At 51.6% G+C, this 20,677-nt stretch overlaps 10 protein-coding genes across 10 annotated transcripts; 3 read left to right on the plus strand and 7 right to left on the minus strand.

Moving 5' to 3' along the window:
• Positions 1 to 217: 217 nt before the first annotated feature.
• On the minus strand, positions 218 to 1,529 carry JCM6883_000038 (uncharacterized protein; the record flags this gene model as incomplete). Its single annotated transcript, XM_076634763.1, has 3 exons — positions 218 to 385; positions 451 to 1,200; positions 1,284 to 1,529. 3 exons carry the CDS (start codon positions 1,527 to 1,529, stop codon positions 218 to 220), a joined length of 1,164 nt encoding a protein of 387 aa, XP_076485266.1.
• A 528-nt stretch (positions 1,530 to 2,057) lies between these two features.
• On the plus strand, positions 2,058 to 4,019 carry JCM6883_000039 (uncharacterized protein; the record flags this gene model as incomplete). The annotated part of the gene is made up of 4 exons (XM_076634764.1): positions 2,058 to 2,083; positions 2,149 to 2,464; positions 2,526 to 3,757; positions 3,842 to 4,019. 4 exons carry the CDS (start codon positions 2,058 to 2,060, stop codon positions 4,017 to 4,019), a joined length of 1,752 nt encoding a protein of 583 aa, XP_076485267.1.
• A 166-nt stretch (positions 4,020 to 4,185) lies between these two features.
• Positions 4,186 to 5,275, minus strand: PLP2 (Plp2p; the record flags this gene model as incomplete). The annotated part of the gene is made up of 4 exons (XM_076634765.1): positions 4,186 to 4,478; positions 4,546 to 4,754; positions 4,827 to 5,209; positions 5,273 to 5,275. 4 exons carry the CDS (start codon positions 5,273 to 5,275, stop codon positions 4,186 to 4,188), a joined length of 888 nt encoding a protein of 295 aa, XP_076485268.1.
• Positions 5,276 to 5,439: 164 nt separating this feature from the next.
• JCM6883_000041 (uncharacterized protein) lies at positions 5,440 to 5,730 on the plus strand (the record flags this gene model as incomplete). The annotated part of the gene is made up of 1 exon (XM_076634766.1): positions 5,440 to 5,730. One exon carries the CDS (start codon positions 5,440 to 5,442, stop codon positions 5,728 to 5,730), a length of 291 nt encoding a protein of 96 aa, XP_076485269.1.
• A 404-nt stretch (positions 5,731 to 6,134) lies between these two features.
• Positions 6,135 to 7,530, minus strand: JCM6883_000042 (uncharacterized protein; the record flags this gene model as incomplete). The annotated part of the gene is made up of 4 exons (XM_076634767.1): positions 6,135 to 6,745; positions 6,812 to 6,837; positions 6,908 to 7,089; positions 7,159 to 7,530. The coding sequence occupies 4 exons, from the start codon at positions 7,528 to 7,530 to the stop codon at positions 6,135 to 6,137; spliced, it is 1,191 nt and encodes a 396-aa protein (XP_076485270.1).
• Positions 7,531 to 8,007: 477 nt separating this feature from the next.
• Positions 8,008 to 10,751, minus strand: JCM6883_000043 (MFS transporter; the record flags this gene model as incomplete). Its single annotated transcript, XM_076634768.1, has 13 exons — positions 8,008 to 8,064; positions 8,134 to 8,314; positions 8,387 to 8,424; positions 8,487 to 8,757; positions 8,818 to 8,847; positions 8,917 to 8,935; positions 9,003 to 9,042; positions 9,087 to 9,221; positions 9,346 to 9,478; positions 9,556 to 9,784; positions 9,853 to 9,866; positions 9,935 to 10,105; positions 10,177 to 10,751. The coding sequence occupies 13 exons, from the start codon at positions 10,749 to 10,751 to the stop codon at positions 8,008 to 8,010; spliced, it is 1,893 nt and encodes a 630-aa protein (XP_076485271.1).
• Positions 10,752 to 11,554: 803 nt separating this feature from the next.
• Positions 11,555 to 14,465, minus strand: JCM6883_000044 (MFS transporter; the record flags this gene model as incomplete). Its single annotated transcript, XM_076634769.1, has 16 exons — positions 11,555 to 11,702; positions 11,776 to 11,796; positions 11,865 to 11,968; positions 12,030 to 12,330; positions 12,390 to 12,408; positions 12,482 to 12,701; positions 12,765 to 12,807; positions 12,875 to 12,924; positions 12,984 to 13,003; positions 13,065 to 13,150; positions 13,214 to 13,264; positions 13,329 to 13,443; positions 13,512 to 13,550; positions 13,613 to 13,687; positions 13,756 to 13,826; positions 13,900 to 14,465. The coding sequence occupies 16 exons, from the start codon at positions 14,463 to 14,465 to the stop codon at positions 11,555 to 11,557; spliced, it is 1,929 nt and encodes a 642-aa protein (XP_076485272.1).
• Positions 14,466 to 15,609: 1,144 nt separating this feature from the next.
• Positions 15,610 to 16,456, minus strand: JCM6883_000045 (YbhB/YbcL family Raf kinase inhibitor-like protein; the record flags this gene model as incomplete). Its single annotated transcript, XM_076634770.1, has 3 exons — positions 15,610 to 15,984; positions 16,099 to 16,173; positions 16,271 to 16,456. 3 exons carry the CDS (start codon positions 16,454 to 16,456, stop codon positions 15,610 to 15,612), a joined length of 636 nt encoding a protein of 211 aa, XP_076485273.1.
• A 226-nt stretch (positions 16,457 to 16,682) lies between these two features.
• SGF29 (Sgf29p) lies at positions 16,683 to 18,116 on the minus strand (the record flags this gene model as incomplete). Its single annotated transcript, XM_076634771.1, has 6 exons — positions 16,683 to 16,781; positions 16,875 to 17,055; positions 17,123 to 17,176; positions 17,248 to 17,674; positions 17,746 to 17,828; positions 17,902 to 18,116. 6 exons carry the CDS (start codon positions 18,114 to 18,116, stop codon positions 16,683 to 16,685), a joined length of 1,059 nt encoding a protein of 352 aa, XP_076485274.1.
• Positions 18,117 to 18,669: 553 nt separating this feature from the next.
• Positions 18,670 to 20,215, plus strand: JCM6883_000047 (uncharacterized protein; the record flags this gene model as incomplete). The annotated part of the gene is made up of 2 exons (XM_076634772.1): positions 18,670 to 19,035; positions 19,103 to 20,215. 2 exons carry the CDS (start codon positions 18,670 to 18,672, stop codon positions 20,213 to 20,215), a joined length of 1,479 nt encoding a protein of 492 aa, XP_076485275.1.
• Between the last annotated feature and the right edge of the window lie 462 nt (positions 20,216 to 20,677).

The following is a 20,677-nucleotide window of genomic DNA, read 5'->3' on the forward strand; positions in this document are numbered from 1 at the left end:
TCGGAGAACAAGGGAATTCGGCAGAAACTTGGAAAAACGTGCGAGGGGACGAGCGCAAACGAAAGGGAAAGTGGGTTGGCATTGTGCAAGAAGGTGAAGATGTTTTGGAAGAAGAAGAGATAGTGGTACAAGGGTGGTTCGAGTAGCAAGTCAAGGAGGATAAAGTGGCAGCGTCTATAACCAGAAAGAAGGAGAAGAACGTGGGAAACGGAAGAGACTATTGAGGACGGAAGAATTTCGCCCGTTCTTGCTGACCACGAGCATCGGGATTGTGAGGTCGTTTGTTCGGAGAGGAAGTCGAGCGAGTCGCAGGATGACTGTGGGCCTCGACGAGCTGCTCGAGCCATGCTTGCGGTCGACATGAAGGTGCATTGAACGCCGCGACCTGAAGTGTACGATGCTAGTCAGCGCGATCGACAACGGAGGTCAAACAATACGCGAAATACGTACATTGCGCTCCTCGATCGCTTTGAACAACGCCGTCATGCACCGAGCCTCGATAAAAGCGACATCCCCGGCGGTTCTAACGTATCGTGACAAGTCCTGGTTCGGTCCTAGTCCAAACGTCCGATTCGCTTCCCTCTCCAAGTCTGAAGCTTCGTCTTTGCCAAACTGTTTGACGCACCTCCGAACGACCCGGCTGACGAGTTCGGTGAGTTCTTTCCTGGCTTCCGATCTAGCGACATCCTCGGCGGAGGCAGCGGGAGCGGGCTGGTGACGTCGCGAGTACTCCTCTTGAGTATACGAGCGATTGGGCATGGGTGGGGGCTGGGTCGAAGATTCCGCATAGGAAGAGGGGAAGTTCTGAGCTTGAGCGGCGAATGCAGTTTCAGGTTGACTGGGAACGAATGGTCGCTGAGGAGGACGTTGCTGGTAGTTGGGAGGTTGCTGGTAGTTGGGAGGTTGCTGATAGTTGGGAGGTTGCTGAGGAGGAGGTCGGTGGAAGCCGTCGGGATTCTGGAAGCCGTGAGGCTGTTGGTAGGGATTGGAGGTGGGATCTCCTTGGGAAGGGAAGGGTTGCTGGTGCTGCTGCTTCGCGCGTCGTTGTTGCGCCTTGTCGTATTCAAGGTACTCGGAGAGCTCGGGGCGCTGAGATCCTCCTATGTGACGGAGTGTTGGGCGCAATTCGACGATGCGAGCGAGAATTGCAGACGGCTGCTCCTCTCGTCGAATACTGAGCTCCCCACGAGGGTTCTCTATCTGCAAGTCAGTATAGACTGTCAGCTCAAGTAGCTCACGAGAACGAGAAGGGAGAGAGCGCTACGCACCATCCTCCTTTTTACCTTTTCGATAATTCCCTCGATTCGTTTAACCGCATATTCCGCCTCGAACAGATCCTTGATTTCGCTTGTGAGGCCCTCCGAAAGCCCGAACGTAACCGCTGCATCTAGGACCCATGCTTTCAAGATTCCGCGCTCACTGTCCAAGATTCCAGGGGAGGTCGTGATCGTGTTCTCGACGCGGCGGAGACAATCCAACAGTAGGTCTCTACACTTTGGACGTTCAGTTACCGGCACGCTTGTCGACATGTGAGAGAGTCTGTTGGAAGAGGCAAGGAGGTGGGAAAAAAAGACGAACGTTCCCTCTGCTCAAAACGAACGGATCCCTTGTAGTCCGAGGATTACTTCCGGAGCAGGCCACGAGTCTTATTCACCTCGATTGATCACGCCATGGGTAGGAGCGGAGGCTTGGACGTCGGAGTGGGTCGAAGAAGGAAACGGAGTTACCGTCGTCGACGGTAACCAGCCCTTGAGCAGTTCTCTTGATCCCTTCTCGTGAACCCGAGCGAGTTCCTACATCGGTAGATCGTTGCCATTATCCCGTCGTCACGGAGCCATAGTGAGATGCGAGAGCAGTGCGGGAAAACTCGAAGTACCGTGCGTCGTCTTCGCGCGCGCACTCTTGAGTGAGTGCCTAGCTTGCTTGGTAAGTTGCCTTAGTGCTGTCAGACCTTTTACGAGAGTCGAAAGTGAGTGGTAGAGGAGAGAGCGCTGGCGCCTCCTCGGCCTCCTCCTTCTTCATCTCTATCGCCTATCCTCTCGCCTCGACACCGTAAGATGACTGCTTCGTCATCCCAGAACAAGTAAGTACGCCTCTCGCAATCGATTCGTGCTAGAACTGACCCCGCGCGTTCCCTTATTCTCTCAGCTCGAACGATCCACCTCCGAAACCGATCATCTCCCCTCCAAACACAGTCACTCTCCCTCAGATCGTATCAGGCTGCAAGATTTACGTTCAGAGACCGGTGTCGCAAGATGTTCCGGTTGAAGAAGTCAGGAAAGCAGAGATTTTGAGTATTCGGGAAAGGAAGTTGGGCAGATCAGAGAGGAAGGAACGGAAGCAGAGGCTCAAGGAGGGCAGAGCAGGAGAACAGGGTGCGGAGAAACCGGGAGCAGAAGCAGAGGCGGAAGGGGACGGGTTGGATCGATTGGAATACTACATTCACTACGTCGAATTCAACAAGGTGAGCTCGTTATCCTTTCTCCCATGACTCTCTTCCCGCTGACAATGTTCCGAATGTCTAGCGTCTCGACGAATGGATCCCTGCGAATCGTATTCTCCTCTCTCGCGAAGTCGAATGGCCTCAACCTTCCGCTCCTCCTGCAAACTCTTCCTCTTCTCACAACAACAGTCAATCCCGCAAACAATCTCGCGAATCCTCCCTCTCCGCGATCTCGGTGCCTGCACCTCTCTCGCCTGGATCTGCCGCAACAGGAGGAACAAATTCGACAGCAGAATTCAAAAAAGCTGCGGAAGCGAGTCAAGTGTTGAGGAAAGCTGCGATCAAAGCCGCGGCGAATCAAGCAAAGGGAAACGTCAGCAAGAAGAGGAAAGTACAGATTGAGGATCCGAATTCGACGCCGGGAACTCCTGATGCCGACGACGAAGACGATGGAGAGGAAGATACGGATGGAGATATCGAGATGAAGAAAGCTGGAGAAGGGAAAGCCGGAAATGCAGGAGACGAGACTCCAGATACTCCGACAGAAGAAGGAGGAGGAGGAGGAACGTTTTCGAAATCTCGGGAAATCGAAAAACTTCGAACTCAAGGATCAATGACTCAATCTCATTCGGAAGTCTCTCGCGTCAAGAATTTGGATCGAATCCAAATTGGGAAACACCTCGTCGAAGCGTGGTACTTCTCTCCTTACCCCGTCGAATACGCCCATACTCCGATTCTCTACGTTTGCGAATTCTGTCTAGGGTTCTGGGCATCCGAGAAACAGATCGAACGACATCGTACGAAATGTACACTTCAACATCCGCCAGGGAACGAAATCTATCGACATGAGGAAATCTCGTTCTTCGAAATCGACGGGAGGAAACAAAAGACATGGTGTCGAAACCTTTGTCTCCTTTCGAAAGCCTTCCTCGATCACAAGACTCTCTACTACGACGTCGACCCCTTCCTCTACTACGTCATGGTCTCGAGGGATGAAACGGGATGTCACCTCATCGGATACTTTTCGAAAGAAAAGGAATGCGCCGAGAATTACAACGTCGCTTGTATCCTCACTCTCCCTCAATACCAACGAATGTCATACGGAAAGCTGTTGATCGAGTTCAGTTACGAGTTGAGTAAGAAGGAACAGAAGTTGGGTTCGCCGGAGAAGCCTCTCTCGGATTTGGGATTGCTGTCGTATCGAGCTTACTGGGCGGAGATTATCGTCGATTTACTCATCAACACGAAGGACGATATCACGATTGATGAGATCGCGAATAGGACAGCAATCGTTCACGCCGATATCATGCATACGTAAGTTTTTCTCGGTCTAGTCTCCCTCTCTCTTCAGTCTTCCTCTCTCTTCCTCGAGACTGACTTGGCGTCTCTCAATTACAGATGTCAAGTGTTGCAACTCCTGAAATTCCACAAGGGTCAACATCACCTTGTCGTCTCGCCAGCAGTACTCGAACAGCACGAACGAGTGAAAGCGAAAACTCGTAGGAGGATCGATCCTTCGAAACTTATCTGGAAACCTCCTAGTTTTACTCGTCAGGAGTTGCGATTTGGGTTCTAGGTGGATCGCGTCTGAGATGGGGTCTGTTGTTCTTCTGCGGTTGTGCCGTTTTCGTTTTGCTCCTCCTTTTGATTTTTGTCGTTCTTTGTTGTCAATTGTTTTACCTACCTCTCGTTCTCACACTCTCTAATCCAGTCGCCCACGAGAGACCTTGAGAGCGTTGTCTTTACAGATCAAACTCGTCACTATCGCTATCATTCTTCCTCCCTCTCGTCCCCTGTCGAATCCCACTCTTCCTCCCTCCCCCAACGAACGCCTGATCGTCCTCTTCGTCCTGACTGTCATTGTCCCTCTCCTCTTCCTCCTCCCTCGACGATCTTGTCGTTTCTCCTCCGAGTTTCGTGAGAGGTGCAGTCGCGTCTGATTTCGAGGCGAATTGAGACGAGATTGGATCTTGAGAGTAGCCGACTTTGTTGTGGAAATCGATACCTCTGAACGCAAACAAGATGCGTTCAACGTCTGTCCTCCATTCAACTCGTCATTAGCTCTGACTTCTCGCAAGAATGAAGACGAAAATGGTAGTTACCTCTCAGAGTAGCTTTCATTCCCCCAACTGACCCTAATCCGACGATCTGACCCATCATTTGACCTTTACGATAGACCAACATGGTCGGTACGTTCTTGTCCGGGTAATTTTCGATACAATGATCTGAAACAATTTTCACGAATTTCGTTGAGGGGTATAATGAGGCGAGTTGATCGAGGATCGACATGAGTAACTTCGACTCGGGTATACTGTACGTCCATTCGGAACTCCCAATCAGTCCAGCGTCACAGAAAGAGAGAGAAAAGGAGGCAGAGGCGTACTAATCTTTGAACAATGTGCATACGACTCCAGTCCCCCAATTCTCCGGTTCCCCCTCGAGCTCTTCATTACTAGCGTCCGTTACTTCCCTCTTATAATCGACTTTGCCAATCGGATACACTCTCCCAAATTTCCGTTTGCCCAATCTCAATCTCTCCAACTCTTTCCTCGCTTCGATCGCTCGTTCTAATTCGTCCCGACGTACTGAGTCATCCTTCGAGATATCGAGGTCTTCCAAGTCGAGCTCAGAGAGTGTAGGAGAGGGAGGCTGAGGAGGTGGTGAGGGGGAACGAGAACCGGTAGAGCCGGAGGCTTTGGGTGGGATGATCCCGTGCTTGCGGAGTGCAGCGTTGAACTCTGTGTCTTCTTCGTAGTTGATCGCGGGCTACTCAGGGCAAGAGGCTGGTAAGTAATGCGGTTTCATCAATAGAAGAGAGACGAGACTTACCATGATCGCGGATGGGGGGAGCTCGCTTGGCTAGTTGCGGTCAGAGCGAAGATGAATCGAGTAGTCTCAGATGACACGGTGGAAGGTCAGGAAGAGGTAAGCAAGAGGAAGATCCGACAACACGTGTTGTCAGTTGAACATCCTCCTCCTTCTATTCACATCACCAAATGTACGACGACGACATACCCGACTACATCTGGCAGTCCATCAACGAGCGGCATTGGGCCCGAATGGACAGGGAAGAAAAGCTAGAGGAGGAATCACGACGCGAGTTCGCTGCATTCTGCAAGGAACAGGAGGAGATTGAACGCGCAAACGAGCCAGTCGAGACGGTTCAATGTTCGAAGGAGTCGAAAGACAAGCTCAAGAAAGCGCTTCAAGATCTACGAACCGAACTCATGGGAGGGATATTTCGAGGAGGACATTATAACGGGCCCGACGATCGATCGCCTCGTTAAGATAGGAGGGGCAATTCGATCAATCAGCGTGGAGGAGCTCACCGAGGAGTGGTTACAAGAACTCATGGACCACTCGCTGCATCCTGAATGTGTCAGAGAATTCGTCGAAACGACAAGACGTTGGAAACTCGAGGAGGAACAGACGGTAAAGGCTTAAGCGGATAGCAGAGCAGCAGCAAAGTGAGTTCCTATCGACCAAGAAGCGACCGCAGAACGAAGCTACGAAGGCGAGGAGACTGCAGAGCGTCAGTTGACTTGGAGAACGAAACCTGACTTGAAAGTTCCGACAACAGGAAAGAGTACTACACCGTGAACAGGAGTCAAAGCAACTAATCCGACAAAACAACGGCGACTATCTATTGGAATATCATACAAGGAAAAGCGAAGACAGAGTCTATCGAAATCTACTGAGAATGAATATCGCGTAGAGTTTCAGCTCTAGAGAGGAAACTATCTGCCCAGCCCAGCATCGTCGTTGTGAGCCGCGATGAGCTCTGGCTTCCTCCTCCTCCGTCAGCCGGGAACGTAAAGGGAGAGGAAGAAACGCTTTCAGGTCCAGATTGATCGCGAAGACGTTGACTGAATCCATTTGATCCGAATTCGAGAGAGTCAGAGTCGCCAGAAGAGTAAGATGAGGTACGGTGTGATCCGCGAGCCGAAGAGGGCGAGGAGAAAGGTTGAGCTTCGATCGAAAAGTTTTGCGAAAAGGGAGTCGAAGATCCGCTCGATTGATAACGAGTTCGCAGAGCGGGAGAAGAGAAGGGAGCACGACGAAGAGAAGGAATGGAGTCTGACGACGAGCAGTAGTGAGGGCCGTGTCGAGGCGACGGAGGAGTGAGAGTCGGAGGTCCACTCTCGTCCATGTCGGTGCTGAAGTAACGATGATGAGACGAGTAGATTGGAGAAATCGGTTCAGAGTATGCTTGATCGAAGTCGTCTAGAGGAGCGGCAGGGTAGCCGCGACTCGAGGTGGAAGGGGGGTGATTGTGCGAGGTAGAATCCGATTTCGCAAGAGCTGTGATACGATTACCGAGGCTGAGTTAGTTATGAACCGCTTCTCATCATTTCGCGAATCACTCACCGATGATTCCTTTGACGAGGGCCTCCCTGGCGAGCACGTAAGAGGGTGCTCGTCAGCGCAACTTGTCTTTCAGAAGCGAGTTTCGACGAAACTCACCAACCGATACTGAACCCCTCTCCCGCGTTCGTCATAACTCCCAATTCTTTCTCGATTTCGACCAATCCCGTTGCAACTTCCTCAGCGACTCGAACGGCTTGCTGGCGGAGAAGGAATCGAGCGTCAAGGTAAATCAGGAAAGCGACGAAAGCTTTCATCGCTGCGAACAGCAACGGCAGAAGCTGCAAACGACAGAACGCCTTCAGCCTGAGTGTTCTTCGTGACATGGCTGAGGAAAGATCGTCGCTCACGGGAGAAGATCGGACACGTTGAGCGAAACGAACAGTTCCTTCAACGACGGATTTTCGCAAGCCTTCCGTTCTGTTCCTACTCCCGCCTACGTTCTGACATCTTCCATCACAACGCTGACGATAGGGAGTGGTTTGAGCAATCTCTATCGAGTCGGAGATCCACTGAGGGACTTGAAGAGACACTTTCGAACCGCACGAATCGCAACGAGTCGAGAGTCGTAAATCGAGTTCGGGGGTGGATCGCGGAAGTGGAGGAGGGTAGGTTGGACGTTCTCGGTGAGGGCATGGCGATACTTGAGTAGCCTTGTGAGAGGAGGAAGAAGTGGAGGAAGAGATCGAGCTTATGAAGACTTTCCAGACTAGCGTGAGCATCGTCGAGCTTGCAGTGTACAGTAGAGGTACTGCTGCACACATCGGCGAGCTGCCCATCTTCCTCCGAGAGATGCTGTCAAAGAGTTGAGTGAAAGCAGAGGATATCTCGCGGGATCGACCTCTATCGAGTTGGGACTGAGCTTGTTTGCGTTCAGAAGATCTTCTGGGTCGGATTATGGTCGAGGTGTAGAGAGTGATGGAGAGAAGAGAGGAAGGCGAGGCTGCACGTGAATCCCGATCGAGGCATTTTCTGCCGTGCTCAAAATTTCGCAGACTCGCAAGACTGAATGAATGGTATGACAAACGTGCGAAACAAAAGTAACTGAAATTATCTATTTTGAGAAATGGCAGAGATTGCGAACAAGTGCAGATGCGACGTCGAAACGACACGGATAAAGCGTACTCGTGAAGGGCGAGGAATACTATACACTGAGAATTGTGAGGTATAGGGAAAGAGTGGAAGGGGAAAGGGTGTGACTACTCCTCGATCCATTTTGACTTGCTTCGCAATTTCGCCCCGTACTTGTAGAGGAACTGCTCGAACAAACAGCGCCTTCAACGTTAGCTCGTGATTTGCTCGATGAAGAAGACGATGGTACGGACCCATAATGGGATAATCAGAATAAACGATACGCCAGCGAGTAACGACGATCCAGCTCCGACCCCCAAATTCGTAAAGAATGCGTGTCCGAAAAGAGGGAACCCGGCTCCAAGGGCGGAACGGAAGAGAGCGGAACCGGCGAGGATCGAGGCGGCGTACTTGGAGTAGGAGAGTGCGAGATAACTAGGCATTTGTGCATGCTTTGCGTTAGTTCCGCTTTCCTCGCGAGGGAGAGTGGAAAGAGAGGGAACCTACACGGAAAGACATTGAAAGATGAAGTATACTCCAGGGAACTATCGTCACAAAGCCGATCAGCTTCATTCGCCTCAAAGAAGAACGAAGTGGAAAAGCTCACGTAAAGACTTGCTCCGATTGTCGGCCCGATCCAGTTGATGCCCGGATAGTTACCCAGCCATCCAAACAGTAGTAACGCAACACCGACGAAAGGTGCGCCCATCAAAGCGAGTTCGAGTCGTTCTTCAGGAGGAATGTTGAAATGGGTTCGTTTCGTTTTCGGAATGTAATGATACCTTTGATAAAGGCAGTACACGATAAAGCTCATCGCTCCAGTGACATAGAATGCGAGGAAGGGGAGTCCGGAAACACCGAGGTTGAAGCCGCGATATCTGCTCAGAGCGAGAGCGAGTCAGCGTGAAAGCGAAAGATGAGAAGAGACAGCGACGTACTCAGTGAAGGCGATGGGGAAAGCTTCGAACCTGGATTCGTTGAGGAGGGAGTTGTGAGCTTTCCACATACGCCGTCAGCCCGAAGAGATGGAGACTCACCAAAGGTAGAAGATCGCATCTAAAGGAAAAAAGAGCATGGATCAGTCCTTGGAAACTCGTAAGAGGCAGGAGAGAGATGCACGTACAGACGAAGCCGAGATATAGATTACAGAACAACACGATCGGCTCGCCGCAGAGGAGGAAAGCCCTCGAGATTGTCGTCCAATTACTTTGAAGATTGTCGGTTCGTTCTGCAGGTCGAGCTCCTCCCGCGTAATAAGCTTCTGGTTTCCAGTGAGTTTGCGCAGGCGAAGAGCTCGTTTGTAGAGAATCGTCGGGCCGTAGGTCTCTGGTAAGAGTAGGAACTGAGAAGATGAACATGGCTCGAGTCAGCCTTCGTTCCGAGTGTTTTCGGGTCAAGGCGATATGGACAGATAAGGGCAAGAGTCGGACTCGTTAGTTGAGTATGGAGAGAGACGGTAGACTCACGGAGAAAGCGAGAGAGAATCCAGAAGCGAAGATGAGCTCGTAGATGGGCCATCTCCAGTTCAAGTTCATCGCAGCGAATCCACCGATTACGGGGGAAGCGATAGGTCCACAGACTGCAGACATCGCCCATACCCTATGAACGAACAAGCGAAGCAAGTCAGCAAAAGTGAGCACGAGTACGAAAGACCGATTGACAGAGGAATGACGAACCCGAGAGCGTAAGGGACATGCAGTGAATCGTAGAGATCGCAAAGTGCCGCTCCTCCTCCGCTCAGAGGCGGAGCACCCATGAATCCAGTCAAGAATCGGAAAACCAGGATCGTGGCATAGTTCTTCGCAACGACGATCGGGATCTGGAGTATGACGAAGACGAACATGCAGCCAACGAAGACGGGTACTCGACCGATGTGAGGGATTTCTTGTAGCGGTGACCATAACACTATCGCGAGGAGGAAAGCATCAATCACCGTGCGCTTTGAGAAAACAAGAACGCTCGCAAGAACCTACTTGGTCCGATTCCGCTGTTTGAAATCAGGGATATCAGTACGAGAAGACGTCCGAGGAATAGATCGATGCGGCAGAGACTCACTAGCCTAGAATGTAGAGCGATAGGGGAAGAACGGATAGTGTTCTCGATACTCCGAACTCATCTTGCAGTCCCGTCTCCGATGATGTGATGAGGGACGCGCCAAGGTAGACCGAGAAGGTCATCAAGCAGATTTGGAAAGATATGAACAGTTTTTTCCCGCGGCTGAAATTCCTGTCAAATTGGAAGCGCGAGTCCTGCAAGGTAAGCTGAATCCGACTGGCTCGCGTTCAAGAATAACTCACTGAGGGTTATCGGGGTCATCGGGTCCGTTCCATGAGACTGTGTAAGCGTAGTCGTCCTCGAGGCCCTCTTGCTTCGCAATTTTCGGATCCTTCAACATTTTCTTTGTCCAATGCTCTCTTTCCCGCTTCTTCCGTGTCTGCGTATCCATCGACCTTCCTCCTACAGATCCCTCCCGGGAAGGTGTCCGTCTTGACTCTAGCGAAGCATCCCCAGTCTCTGCTCCCTCCTCAAAATCCGTTCCCCTGAACTGACGCCCCTCCTTCCCCACGCCGCTTGTGCTGCCCTTCTCCCCTACGAGTCGTGAGTTGTAGGTCTCCGGATTCGGCGGATAACCAGACTGTTCGGAAGGCGGAATCGACGGTGCGAGAGAATCTCGATGTTTCGAACGCGAATGCGAGCGACTGTCCACGAGTGTCGGATCACTTGGAAGGTTCCCCGTCACTTCGTCCGAGTCCAGTCGGTACTTCTGGGGCACGACGTAATCCGGACGCTCCTCAGGGTAAGGTAACAATCGGCCCCTCGAGACGAAGTTCAGAATCTGGCCGAGTGGAGCATCTCGAATGGTGTCGAGCATGTTGCTATGGACCGCGGTGAATGGTAGATTGACGAGTATTGTCGGACTAGTGAGTGTGAAGCGAAGAAGAGGAGGTCATTACTGCAGCCTGCCGAGTTGGAGAGGAGGAATGAAATCGAACTTCTGACTTCTGCTAGCGAGATCTCTCAATCATTTCATTCGCCCAAGCGGCAGTACTTGATTGGTTCAACCATGAGTTGTTTGAAATTACTAAATCGCGATCGTTAGCGGTCCAAGTTGGTGCTCGAAATAGATTTCAACGCACAGTACATATAGATTTGAAGCAGCTCGGTCCTGACTAGCTCGTCGCAGCGCTTCGGCTGCAGCTTGAGAACGTGCCATTGGGTCGAGTATCTTTCGAATTGATGAAGCGAGTTTGCAAGAGAGCTCTTGAGCTTGACGGCGGACGGTTCAGGATAGTGGATTGAGTCGTGGGTGCTCTACAGTATGTCGGTATCACTTGCGTATTCTGTTGGCGACTGGGTGTGATAAGGAAAACAAGCGCAACGTCACGGTGAAGTTTCGGATTCAAAGCTCTTCGCACGGTCTCGCACATTACTTCGTTTCCCATGTGCTGACAGTCTTCCGCGCGAGCTGAGAGCGAGTCTCGCACAGGATCATGAAGATTATTGACAGAAGAATTCGAGGAACAACAACTTTCTATTTGCTAGTAAGGTGGAAAGAACGGTTACAGATGATTAAGTTTAAGTTTGAGTAGAGTCGTGATGCGAATGTGATAAGGGACGATATGATATGGGGGGCGATGCGGGAGAAGGAGGAAAGGGCGTCAAGAAGGCGATTGTTTAGGCTGCCCATTTACTCCTCTCGCGAAGCTTGTGGCCGTACTTGAAGAGGCCGAATAAGGGGATGATCATGAGGGCGCTGATACCGGCTAGTAACGAGCATGCTCCTCCAACTCCTAGATGGTGGTAGAACGCGGCTCCGAAAAGACTGGAGAGAACGATGAAAGTGTCAGTTGACGAAGCGAGCTCAGGAGAGACCGAGGTCAGTCCTATGTACTTACGGGAAGCCGGCAGCCATCATACTATCGTCCACACGAGCGTCAGTTGAGGCAAACGACAACTGCGAAGCGGGAGAAAACGGCAAGCTCACCTCCTGAAGAAATCGTTGCCTGCAAAGACGGACGCTGCTACCGATGGGTACGACTGTCCGAGGTACAGAAGGATGCATTGGAAGCAGAAGTAGATACCCGGGAACTGTCATCGCGAGAGATCAGCTCAAAATGATCGAAAGTAACTCTGGCGAGTAGGGACTCACGTAAAGGGCCGCTCCGATTGTAGGCACGATCCAGTGAATGTAGTCGTATTGTCCGCTCCAACCGAAAAGCAGGAGCGAGCAAGGAATGAAGATACTTCCATACAATGCGAGTTCGAGTCGACGTTCGGGTGCAAGTTTCATTTCCGTCTCCTTGAGCTTCGGAATATAGTACCACTTGTTGTAGAGGATGTAGACGACGAATGTGAAAAATCCAGTCACGTAAAAGCCGAGGAAGGGAAGAGTCGAGGGAAGGAGACCGAAACCGCGTTTCTCCGCAAACACAATTGGGAATGCCTCGAACCTGTACAGAGAGAGCATCAATATGAAGCTCCGTCGTTGAGACATGACTCCATTTCGTACCATAGGTAAAAGATTGCGTCTATGGGAGAAAGGAGCGTCAACGCCTGACGTTTCTAAAATGAAAAGAAAAAACAGTAGAAGGTGGTACTCACAGACGATACCGATGTAAATGTTGCTGAACAAGACGGCAGGTTCCGCGTTCAGCTGGAAGGCACGAAGGACGGTCTTGGCACCAGCCGCAAGGACTCCAGGTGCATCTTGAGCTTCGAGTTCTTCGCGAGTCATAATGAGCTGGTTGCCTGTCAGTTTCCTCAATCGTCGAGCTCGCTTGTAGAGAATGTTGGGTCCGTAAGTCTCAGCTTGGAAGAGAGTCTATAACCAGAGAACAAAGTCAGAGAACGTGCGAATGAGGCAAGCGAGTCTGTCGGAGCTTACCATGACGATGAAGGAGAAGCCGGAGAGCCACATGAGTTCCCAGCTGTAGGAACAACACGTGAGTCAATAATGATATGCGATGATGCTCGTCGCGAGCGAACGAAGCTCACATGGTCCATTTCCATCCTTTCGCTTGTGCGGCCGCAGCTCCGACGACGGGCTAGAGGAAGAAGATTAGTCAGGGGGAAGAACGAACTACGTTCGAGCAAGAAAGCGTACTCCGAGGACAGGACCGCAAACTGTTCAAACGAGACGCATCAGCTCTGTACATACGAGGAAAGGGGAAGCAGAACGACATACTGGCTCCGACAGCCCAAAGACCCATAGCGTACGGGAGGTGGAATGGATCGAAGAGATCACCCATCGAAGCACCTCCGGTCGCGAGACTATGCACAGGCCAGCAAGCGTCAATGATACTCTCGACGTCGATCCGAATCACCAGCACTCACCAGGGCGACCCGAAGAATCCAGTCAAGAAACGGAAAGCCAAGAGAGTACCGCTAGAAAAAAGCAAAGAAAGAGGTTAGCGAGCTCGGATGGAAGAAATTGGCAATGCGAACTGACAAGTTGCACGAAGGAAGTATCATCGGGACCTGGAAAAGAACGAAGATACCGAGAGTCGAGTGGTAGATGGGGTTGCGACCGAGTTGATGGGTTTCTTGAAGCGGTGACCAAAGCACTGTGGATCAGGCATACGAGTCAGCGATCAGTACTCATCACTTGTAAACTAGAGGAAGCGAGACCTACTAGGACCAACTCCATATCCGGCAATGAAGAGAGTAAGACCTGCGAAACCGAAGAAAAAGGTCAGAACGGGCAACATCGAGCGAGATCGCAAGTGCACGTACCGAGAATCGAAGCGGTTTGGGAAACGCCAAACTGCTGCATGACAGACTGTTCACCAGAGGTATAAATCGCAGAACCTATTCTCGGTGTTCCGATTGTCAATCGCCGCAATCTCGAAGACTGAGTAAAACGACGATGCACTAACCCATATAAACGGAAGCAGTGAGAAGAGCGATTTGTCCTCCGAGGAAGATCTTTTTCTTGGTCGAGAAGTTTCTGCGAAAATTGCGCGAGGGTCGAGTGAGCTCGAGCTTTTCTCTTCGCGTCGACGAGGAGAATTGGGACGTACAGAGGGTTATCAGGATCATCTTCGCCGTTCCAGTCAACAAGGTATTGATAATGCTCATGACGACCGTCGGTGATGGCTTTTTGAGGGTCGGCGGTAAGTTTGTAAGCCCAATGGTCTTCCGAGCGAACCTGCTTCTTCTTTGTCTTTTCTCCCTTCTCGTTGCTTTCTCCTCGTGCTGCGCCTTCCTCCTCATCCCTTCCGGAAGCCTCCTCGTCGTTACCGACTCGAGTTTGACTACTACTGTCACTCCTTCGCGGACTCGCTTCGCGAGACGCCTCCCTCTCGTCGTTCTTCTCATGATCGGTCTTGTGAAGTCGCTTTACGGGTTTATCGGCCGCTTTGAGGGTAGCAGCGTCGACTCCTTCGCGAGTCGAGCGATTTTGTTCAACATGGTCGTCGTCGAAAGTGCGTTCTCCAGGTTGGTAGTTATGCGATTTGTCGGTACGAGGAAGGAAGTGTTCGGGAACGACGTAGTCGGGACGATCTTCAGGGTAAGGGAAGATCTTGCCTTTCGAGACAAAGTTGAGGATTTGCCCTAGGGGAGCATCTCGCATCAAATCGAACATGATCGATGCTGGAGTCGCGGGTGAGCTTGACGACGAGGAGTTGGACGAAGAGTCGAAGCTGTTGTCGAGCTGGGGATAGATTCGATGGAGGAAGAGAGAAGAGAAATGATGCTGAAAGATGCTCGAAGGATCGAACTTCTTTGTACTATCTTCGGCCTCCACCTTTTCGAGGAAAGTGCTTGGGCGATTCCGAATCGTCTACGACATCGGCGGAAAACGACGATCGCCAGCCTACTTTTTCGTTTCCCATTGCGACTTGAGACGAAATCTACGTCAACCACTTTTGGACCGAGACCGACCCCTCTGCCTTTTTCGCTACCCTTGCGTCTGTTCTTCCAGATCGACACTGTCATTCCCTACAGTACGATACTACTCATCGGTCTATTGTTCTGAGCGCTCGTGTTGTAAGGAAGTTGTTGCTCACAGATTCATCGAGCCGAGGTGGAACTCCATCGAGAGGTTCCGATTGCTCCGGCGTCCAAAGCGGGTCATCTATACTGCGCCTATACGTTCGGCTTGGGCATACTGGTTGCGCGGTCGAGTTGGTCGTGAGACGAAGAAGGCAATGTTCGACTCGCTCGCGGTTGCTCCCTACCACTCATCCGACTCTCCCTTACCCGAACAATCGAGATCTAGAACAGCTCGGATACTGCCTTCAGTGCTACTCATACGGTCTTCGACTCGAAATACCTTGTTTCAGAGAGAATTCGACGTTTATTGATGAGGTCGAATTTCGAGCGGATCTGAAGGTCTGAAGGGCGTGTTGCACCTGAGAGGTGTCGAAGGTAAGTATAGCTAGGCTATGGGCGAACACAGAAACCTTGTCCCGTCTTCGTAGGATGGAATCTCGTGCTTTCAGGATGTCGCTCGTCTCTTTGTCGAAAATCCTCAGCCTGAGTCCGCTCCGGAGTTGAGGCTAAGCGATTCCGGACATTAAACAACCTCCAACGTGATCAAACCCCGCCTTATATCTGGCAGAAACAGTCCTGTCACCGCTTCGTGATCGCTCAAGCTGCCGGAAATGTTCGTGTTGCAGGTCCTCCCTGCTCGAGCTGCTCCTGCGTCCCTCCCTGGAGCACTATCTCTCTGAAGTTGCTATCGAGCACTAAGATCTATTCACAATAAGCTTCTATATATGATCTCTCTACTTGCCCATGACTTTGTGCACCAAAGATTCCGCCGTCAACTTCGCGTTTTCGACAATCGCCGGTCCATCAGCTTGCACCGACATCCATCCAACTCCCTCGATCGTCAATTTCTCCTCCTTGCAGTACTCGAGAGCGTTCCACCCTAATCGTCCTTTCAGATCCGAATCTCCGTCAACTGGGTAATCTTTGTTGCCTTTCGCTTCGTATGTAGGGGATTCTCGAGCGACGAGGAAGACGTAGCGGTGGAAACGGAAGTCGGGGGAAGGAGAAGGTGCGAGGTAGTTCGTCACGTTCGCGTTGAGACCGAGTTGGTGAGCTGCTCGTTTCGTCTTTTGGTCGAATAGGATTCCACTTTGGAGCCAGTGTCGGACCTATAACAGCTGAGGATCGTCAGCATCTACACTCTGCTCGAACAGATCCTCGGCTGGCTTGTGCGAGTCCAGAATGGTCGAGAGGAGGAGAGACAGCGAAATAGTCGAACTTACGGGTCCGAGGGTTTGTTCTCCCTTCATCAGGAGATCGGGGTCGGTACACATGATAGTATAAGAAGCAGAAGGATCCTATAGCCATGCCAAAGAGAGTGATCCCGATCAGTCAACCAACTCACCTCGTCCGACGAGGCATCTCGTCCGACGAGGAAGGAGACGATTCTCTTACGGCATCGGGGAACTCGATCTCTGGGACTTCTAGTACATCCTTTCGTGCCGGCTTCTCTCCTAACGACACTGTAATATTCGGGTAGACGATCTGGACGGCGCTTTTGATTGACTTTGCTTGCTCTTCCGGAAGAACGTGAGGGATGATTTCGGCTTCGCGGAGCTTCTGGATGAGTTCGGTCGACATGGTGGGAAGTGGCTGAGTTGTTTGGAGAGAAAGAACAGATACTGTAAGTCGAAAAGGAGACTGGGCGAAATTCTGAACGTCGAGCGCGTCATCGATTTTGTCAAGTTTCCTTCTCTACTGTAAAGTCGAAAATTGGGAAGATACCCCAGCACAGTGTACAGTCAAACAAAACGAGAATACAACATGTACTGAACTGTATTGACAACGACAGAAGAGCCAGCTAAGATCAAGGGTTCTCGACGACGACGAGCTCAATCGGTACATCTCGAATCGCATCTCCATCGTCCTCGAACCTGATCTTGTAGATTCTATCCTTGATCTTGTTCTAGTAGCGAGGAGAAGTACGAGTTCGTTAAGCCAGACGGTCGGAACGAGAGCCGGAGAAAGGAAAGAGACAGCAAGGATAATATAAACTTACTTTGCCCGTTCCACTCGCTACGGCATAAGGTCCGCTGTCAATGATCGCTGGATAGAAAGATGTTGTCTCGGGATAGAGAGCGAGTACGCTCGTGCCGGAGGGGAAAGGGTGTTCGGGGTAAGTTCGCTCGTCGAGTTTGTCGGGAAGTGGAATGATGGATTTCAGCGTTGTGTTCCATTTCCTGTAAATCGCAAGGATTCAGTCAGTCGACGCAGAGAGACAGTGGAAGAGATGCTTTTGGGACTCACCCTCCCTCTGGTGTAGGATCGTTCGGATTGTAATCTGCGTCTTCGACCGCGTATCTGCACATCGCAACGGAGACTCTCGTCAGTCCAGTCTTCCCATCCGAATTGCTGTTGAGCGAGCGACTTACCTGTTCTTGTCGCCTTGAATACTCGAAATGATTCTCCCCATGATCCAATCTCCCGGCCCTTCTCCCGGCAAGGTCTTCTTCGACTGCCTCACCACAATCGCACGTCCCGGCTTCAGCGGTAACTGAGCTTGCAGAGCCTCTTTCCTTCCCTTTATCGTCACCTTTTTCGGGATTCCAAGCTGTTGCAGAGTCGATCCTGGCAGTCCTGGGATCGGAACAGCTGGACCTGTAGGTTGCAGGTTCGGTAGAGGGAGCAAAGGAGCTTGTTTAGCCGATGTGGAGCGAGCGAGGGCGGGTGCGTTGAGAGGAGCGGTGTCGTAGCTGGGTAGAGGGGAAGGTAATGCGGAGGGAGCGGGAGAAGCAGCAGCTGATGCAGTATCGGCTTTCCGTTTCTTTGTAGGTTGCCCAGCTCGTTTCGTTGAGCTCCCTATCGAGCGAAAGAGAAGGGATGCGTCAGTCCTCTAGCTTTCGCATCAAGGAGGAAACGAAGAAGCAGACCTGGAATAGCGGTATTGTCTAGGGCCATGGGAGTTTGAACCGCCATGAGAGCGTCCAGTGAAGCTATCGCTGCATCAATGCGTCTACGGGCAGGCGTCAAGGTCAGCTCTTGGGCAGAGAAGAGAGAGTACGAAGAGTCTGAGCGACGAAACGAACCTCATCTCATCGTTCGCCTGTTCTTCTAACGTGTCGTACTGCTTGTCCAGCCTCGGTTTGACCAAATTGATCGGCTTCTTGTCGTCGTCTAGCTCGGATTGAATCTGGTTGATGCTTTTCAACGTCGAATTAATCGCTCCGGTAAACCCGATATAGTCGCGCAGTTGACTCCTCAGTTGAGCTGTGAGTTGAGTAGGATCCCCATGAGATACCATCGAGGCGCGTAGAGGTTGTTGCGAGGTCACAGTTGTTGGTTTAAGATCAAGAAAGTTGAGGAACCTTTCTTCCTCCAAGCCTCACTGCCGACAACTCGAAATCGCCTCTGGCCCACTCATGAGAGTCAGATAAGACCCTACAACCTCGTTCGAGCCGCAAGAAAGACGACCGACACCCTCCCTCGACCTGTTTCTTCATCTCGGCGGATTCCGGCATCTCTAGCAGCTCTTCACTTATCCAGGAACCGCAGAAGCAAGGCAGATCGGATACAACAGCACCGGCGGCTCTCAAAGGGGACCTAGACCGCCGTCCCTGCTCTCCCCTTCTCTTTCCTTCGCTTTCCCCACCCTTTCCTTCTTCCCGATTCCCCTCTCCATTCTTACTATGAGCGATCCGTCCTACGAATACGTCGGTACTGCGATCTCGCCGTCGCTAGAGTGCCCAATCTGTCGGTGAGTATCCTCTCCTTCCGCTCGAGGATCCGAGTCTTCTCGCTAAAACCTTCTCCCTGCTCTCTGTCGTGCTACCAGCTCTTCTCTCATCGACCCAATCATGCCGCGAACATGTCAGCATCTCTTCTGTACCACTTGTCTACATCGAGCACTCGACCTCTCCTCGACATGTCCGATTGATCGAACGAGAATCAGGAATCGAAGGGAAGAGCTGGTCGAAGCACCGAGGGTAGTCAAGGATCTCTTGGGAGAGCTTAGAGTGAGATGTAACGAGTGTAAGGAAGAGATGAAGAGGGAAGAATGGGACAGGCACACTTCGAATTGTGAGGAAACGTCGGAACTGGGGAAAGCGGGAGAAATTGAAAAGAGTGCCGCTGGAGATGGTGACGGAACATCAGCGGAAGAGGATAAAGTCGAGAAAGTGTGTGAACTGTGTGAAGAGCGAGTTCGATTGCGAGATCTTTCCGTGAGTTCACTTCATATGATTCTGCGAACTCAGAAGGATCAGGCTCAGCTCATCCTCACCTCTCTAGGAACACCTCGAATCCTGCTCAAAAGTACCTCGACCGTGTCGTTATTGCTCTCGGCTCGTCCCCTCTTCGTCTCACGCCTCTCACCTCCTCGACTCATGTCCCCTCGTTCCGACTCCGTGCCCACACGCTTCCTTCGGCTGTACCTACATCGGACCTCGAGAGACCCTTCCTACCGACCACCTTTACTCCGAGTGTGCTTACGAACCGCTCAAGGACTGCTTCGAACGATTCAAAGATAGAGAGCGCGAATGGGAACTCGAGAATTGGCAATTGAGACGGAAAGTTGAAGGTCTCGAGCACCGACTTCTGGACGTCGAAAGACTGTTAGGAGATACGAAACACTCGCTGGGAGACTTCCTCGTGACATCACCCTCGCTCGAAACTCGTGAATCGGATCAAACCCTCCCTCCTGCTCCTCTCGCGAAAACCCTCTCGACTCTATCTTCCCGCAACAATGCTCTCTCGACCTCTCTCAACACTGTCACTCAGTCCCACACCGACTCTCTACACACAACGCAACATCTCGTCGAAGAGCTCAATAGCATGAGAAGCGTGATTGGAGGAATGAGAATGCAGATGGGAGACCTGATGCGCACCGTACAATATCTCTCGTCGACAACACCGAATGGAGCATCTCGCGAGCGTTTCAGCGGAGTTGGGTTAAGGGGAGACGGGTCAGGAAATGGAAGAAGGGGGACTCGACCAGTTTTAGGCAGTCGACGATCGGATTCATCCTCGGACGATCAAGAACAAGAGCTTTATCCCGATGCAGAACGATATCTTTCGTCGTCCGCTTCGGATCCAGAGGAGGATCTATTCCTCTTCTCATCACCCTCAATGTTCTCGAATCAATCCGACCCTTTCCCTCGAACTCATCCTCCTCATTTGATGCCGCTAAACCCTCGCACCTACTCGCATATACCTCCAACAAGATCAAGCTGGACACCCGGTTTTGATTACGGCTCTGGAGGAGGAGGGGGAGGAGGTCCGCCTTCGCTCTTCAATTTTGGACCGGGACCGGCGCTCTCTCGTCCCCCCTATCTCGGTTCTGGACACGCTGATAGGAGGAACGGTAGAGTGGTCGGTGGTATCGGAGGCGGGATGAAGCTGTAGCTTGCAACTCGAGCAAATGTAGCGAGGTTCGTGATTCCTGGTTTGCTCGTTTTCTCCTTCGATTCAAGCCCGCTGATTCTCGCTCTGACGTCTCGTTCCTCGCTTCGGTATACTAGCTATGACTGTACTTGGATGAGGGGGCAAACGAGAGACGGAGGAGAGAGCGAAACATAGTTTGCGAGAAAGGGACATCAATCTTCGACCCTCGTCTCTTTCCCCTTCCGAAGCTCGACTCGACCTCGCTCCGATATCGTGTAATACAGCGGGAGGAGGCGCATTACATGATGCTCGTCTCGCCCGACCAAGCCGAAAGCGCGAGGAAAAGAGGAAGATTAGAAGTGATCTCCGGTCGAACATCTTTCGCTCTCGTTTTCTTGGCCTTTCGTGTTCGATCCAAGCTCGCGAGTGAATGACTTTCCGAATCTCCCCCTCTTCTCCTTTCTCTCTTCTTCTCCTCACCTT

Source organism: Sporobolomyces salmoneus, assembly GCF_050403485.1.
Source record: "Sporobolomyces salmoneus JCM6883 DNA, S_salmoneus_JCM6883_v1_ctg70, whole genome shotgun sequence".
NCBI lineage: Eukaryota > Fungi > Basidiomycota > Microbotryomycetes > Sporidiobolales > Sporidiobolaceae > Sporobolomyces > Sporobolomyces salmoneus.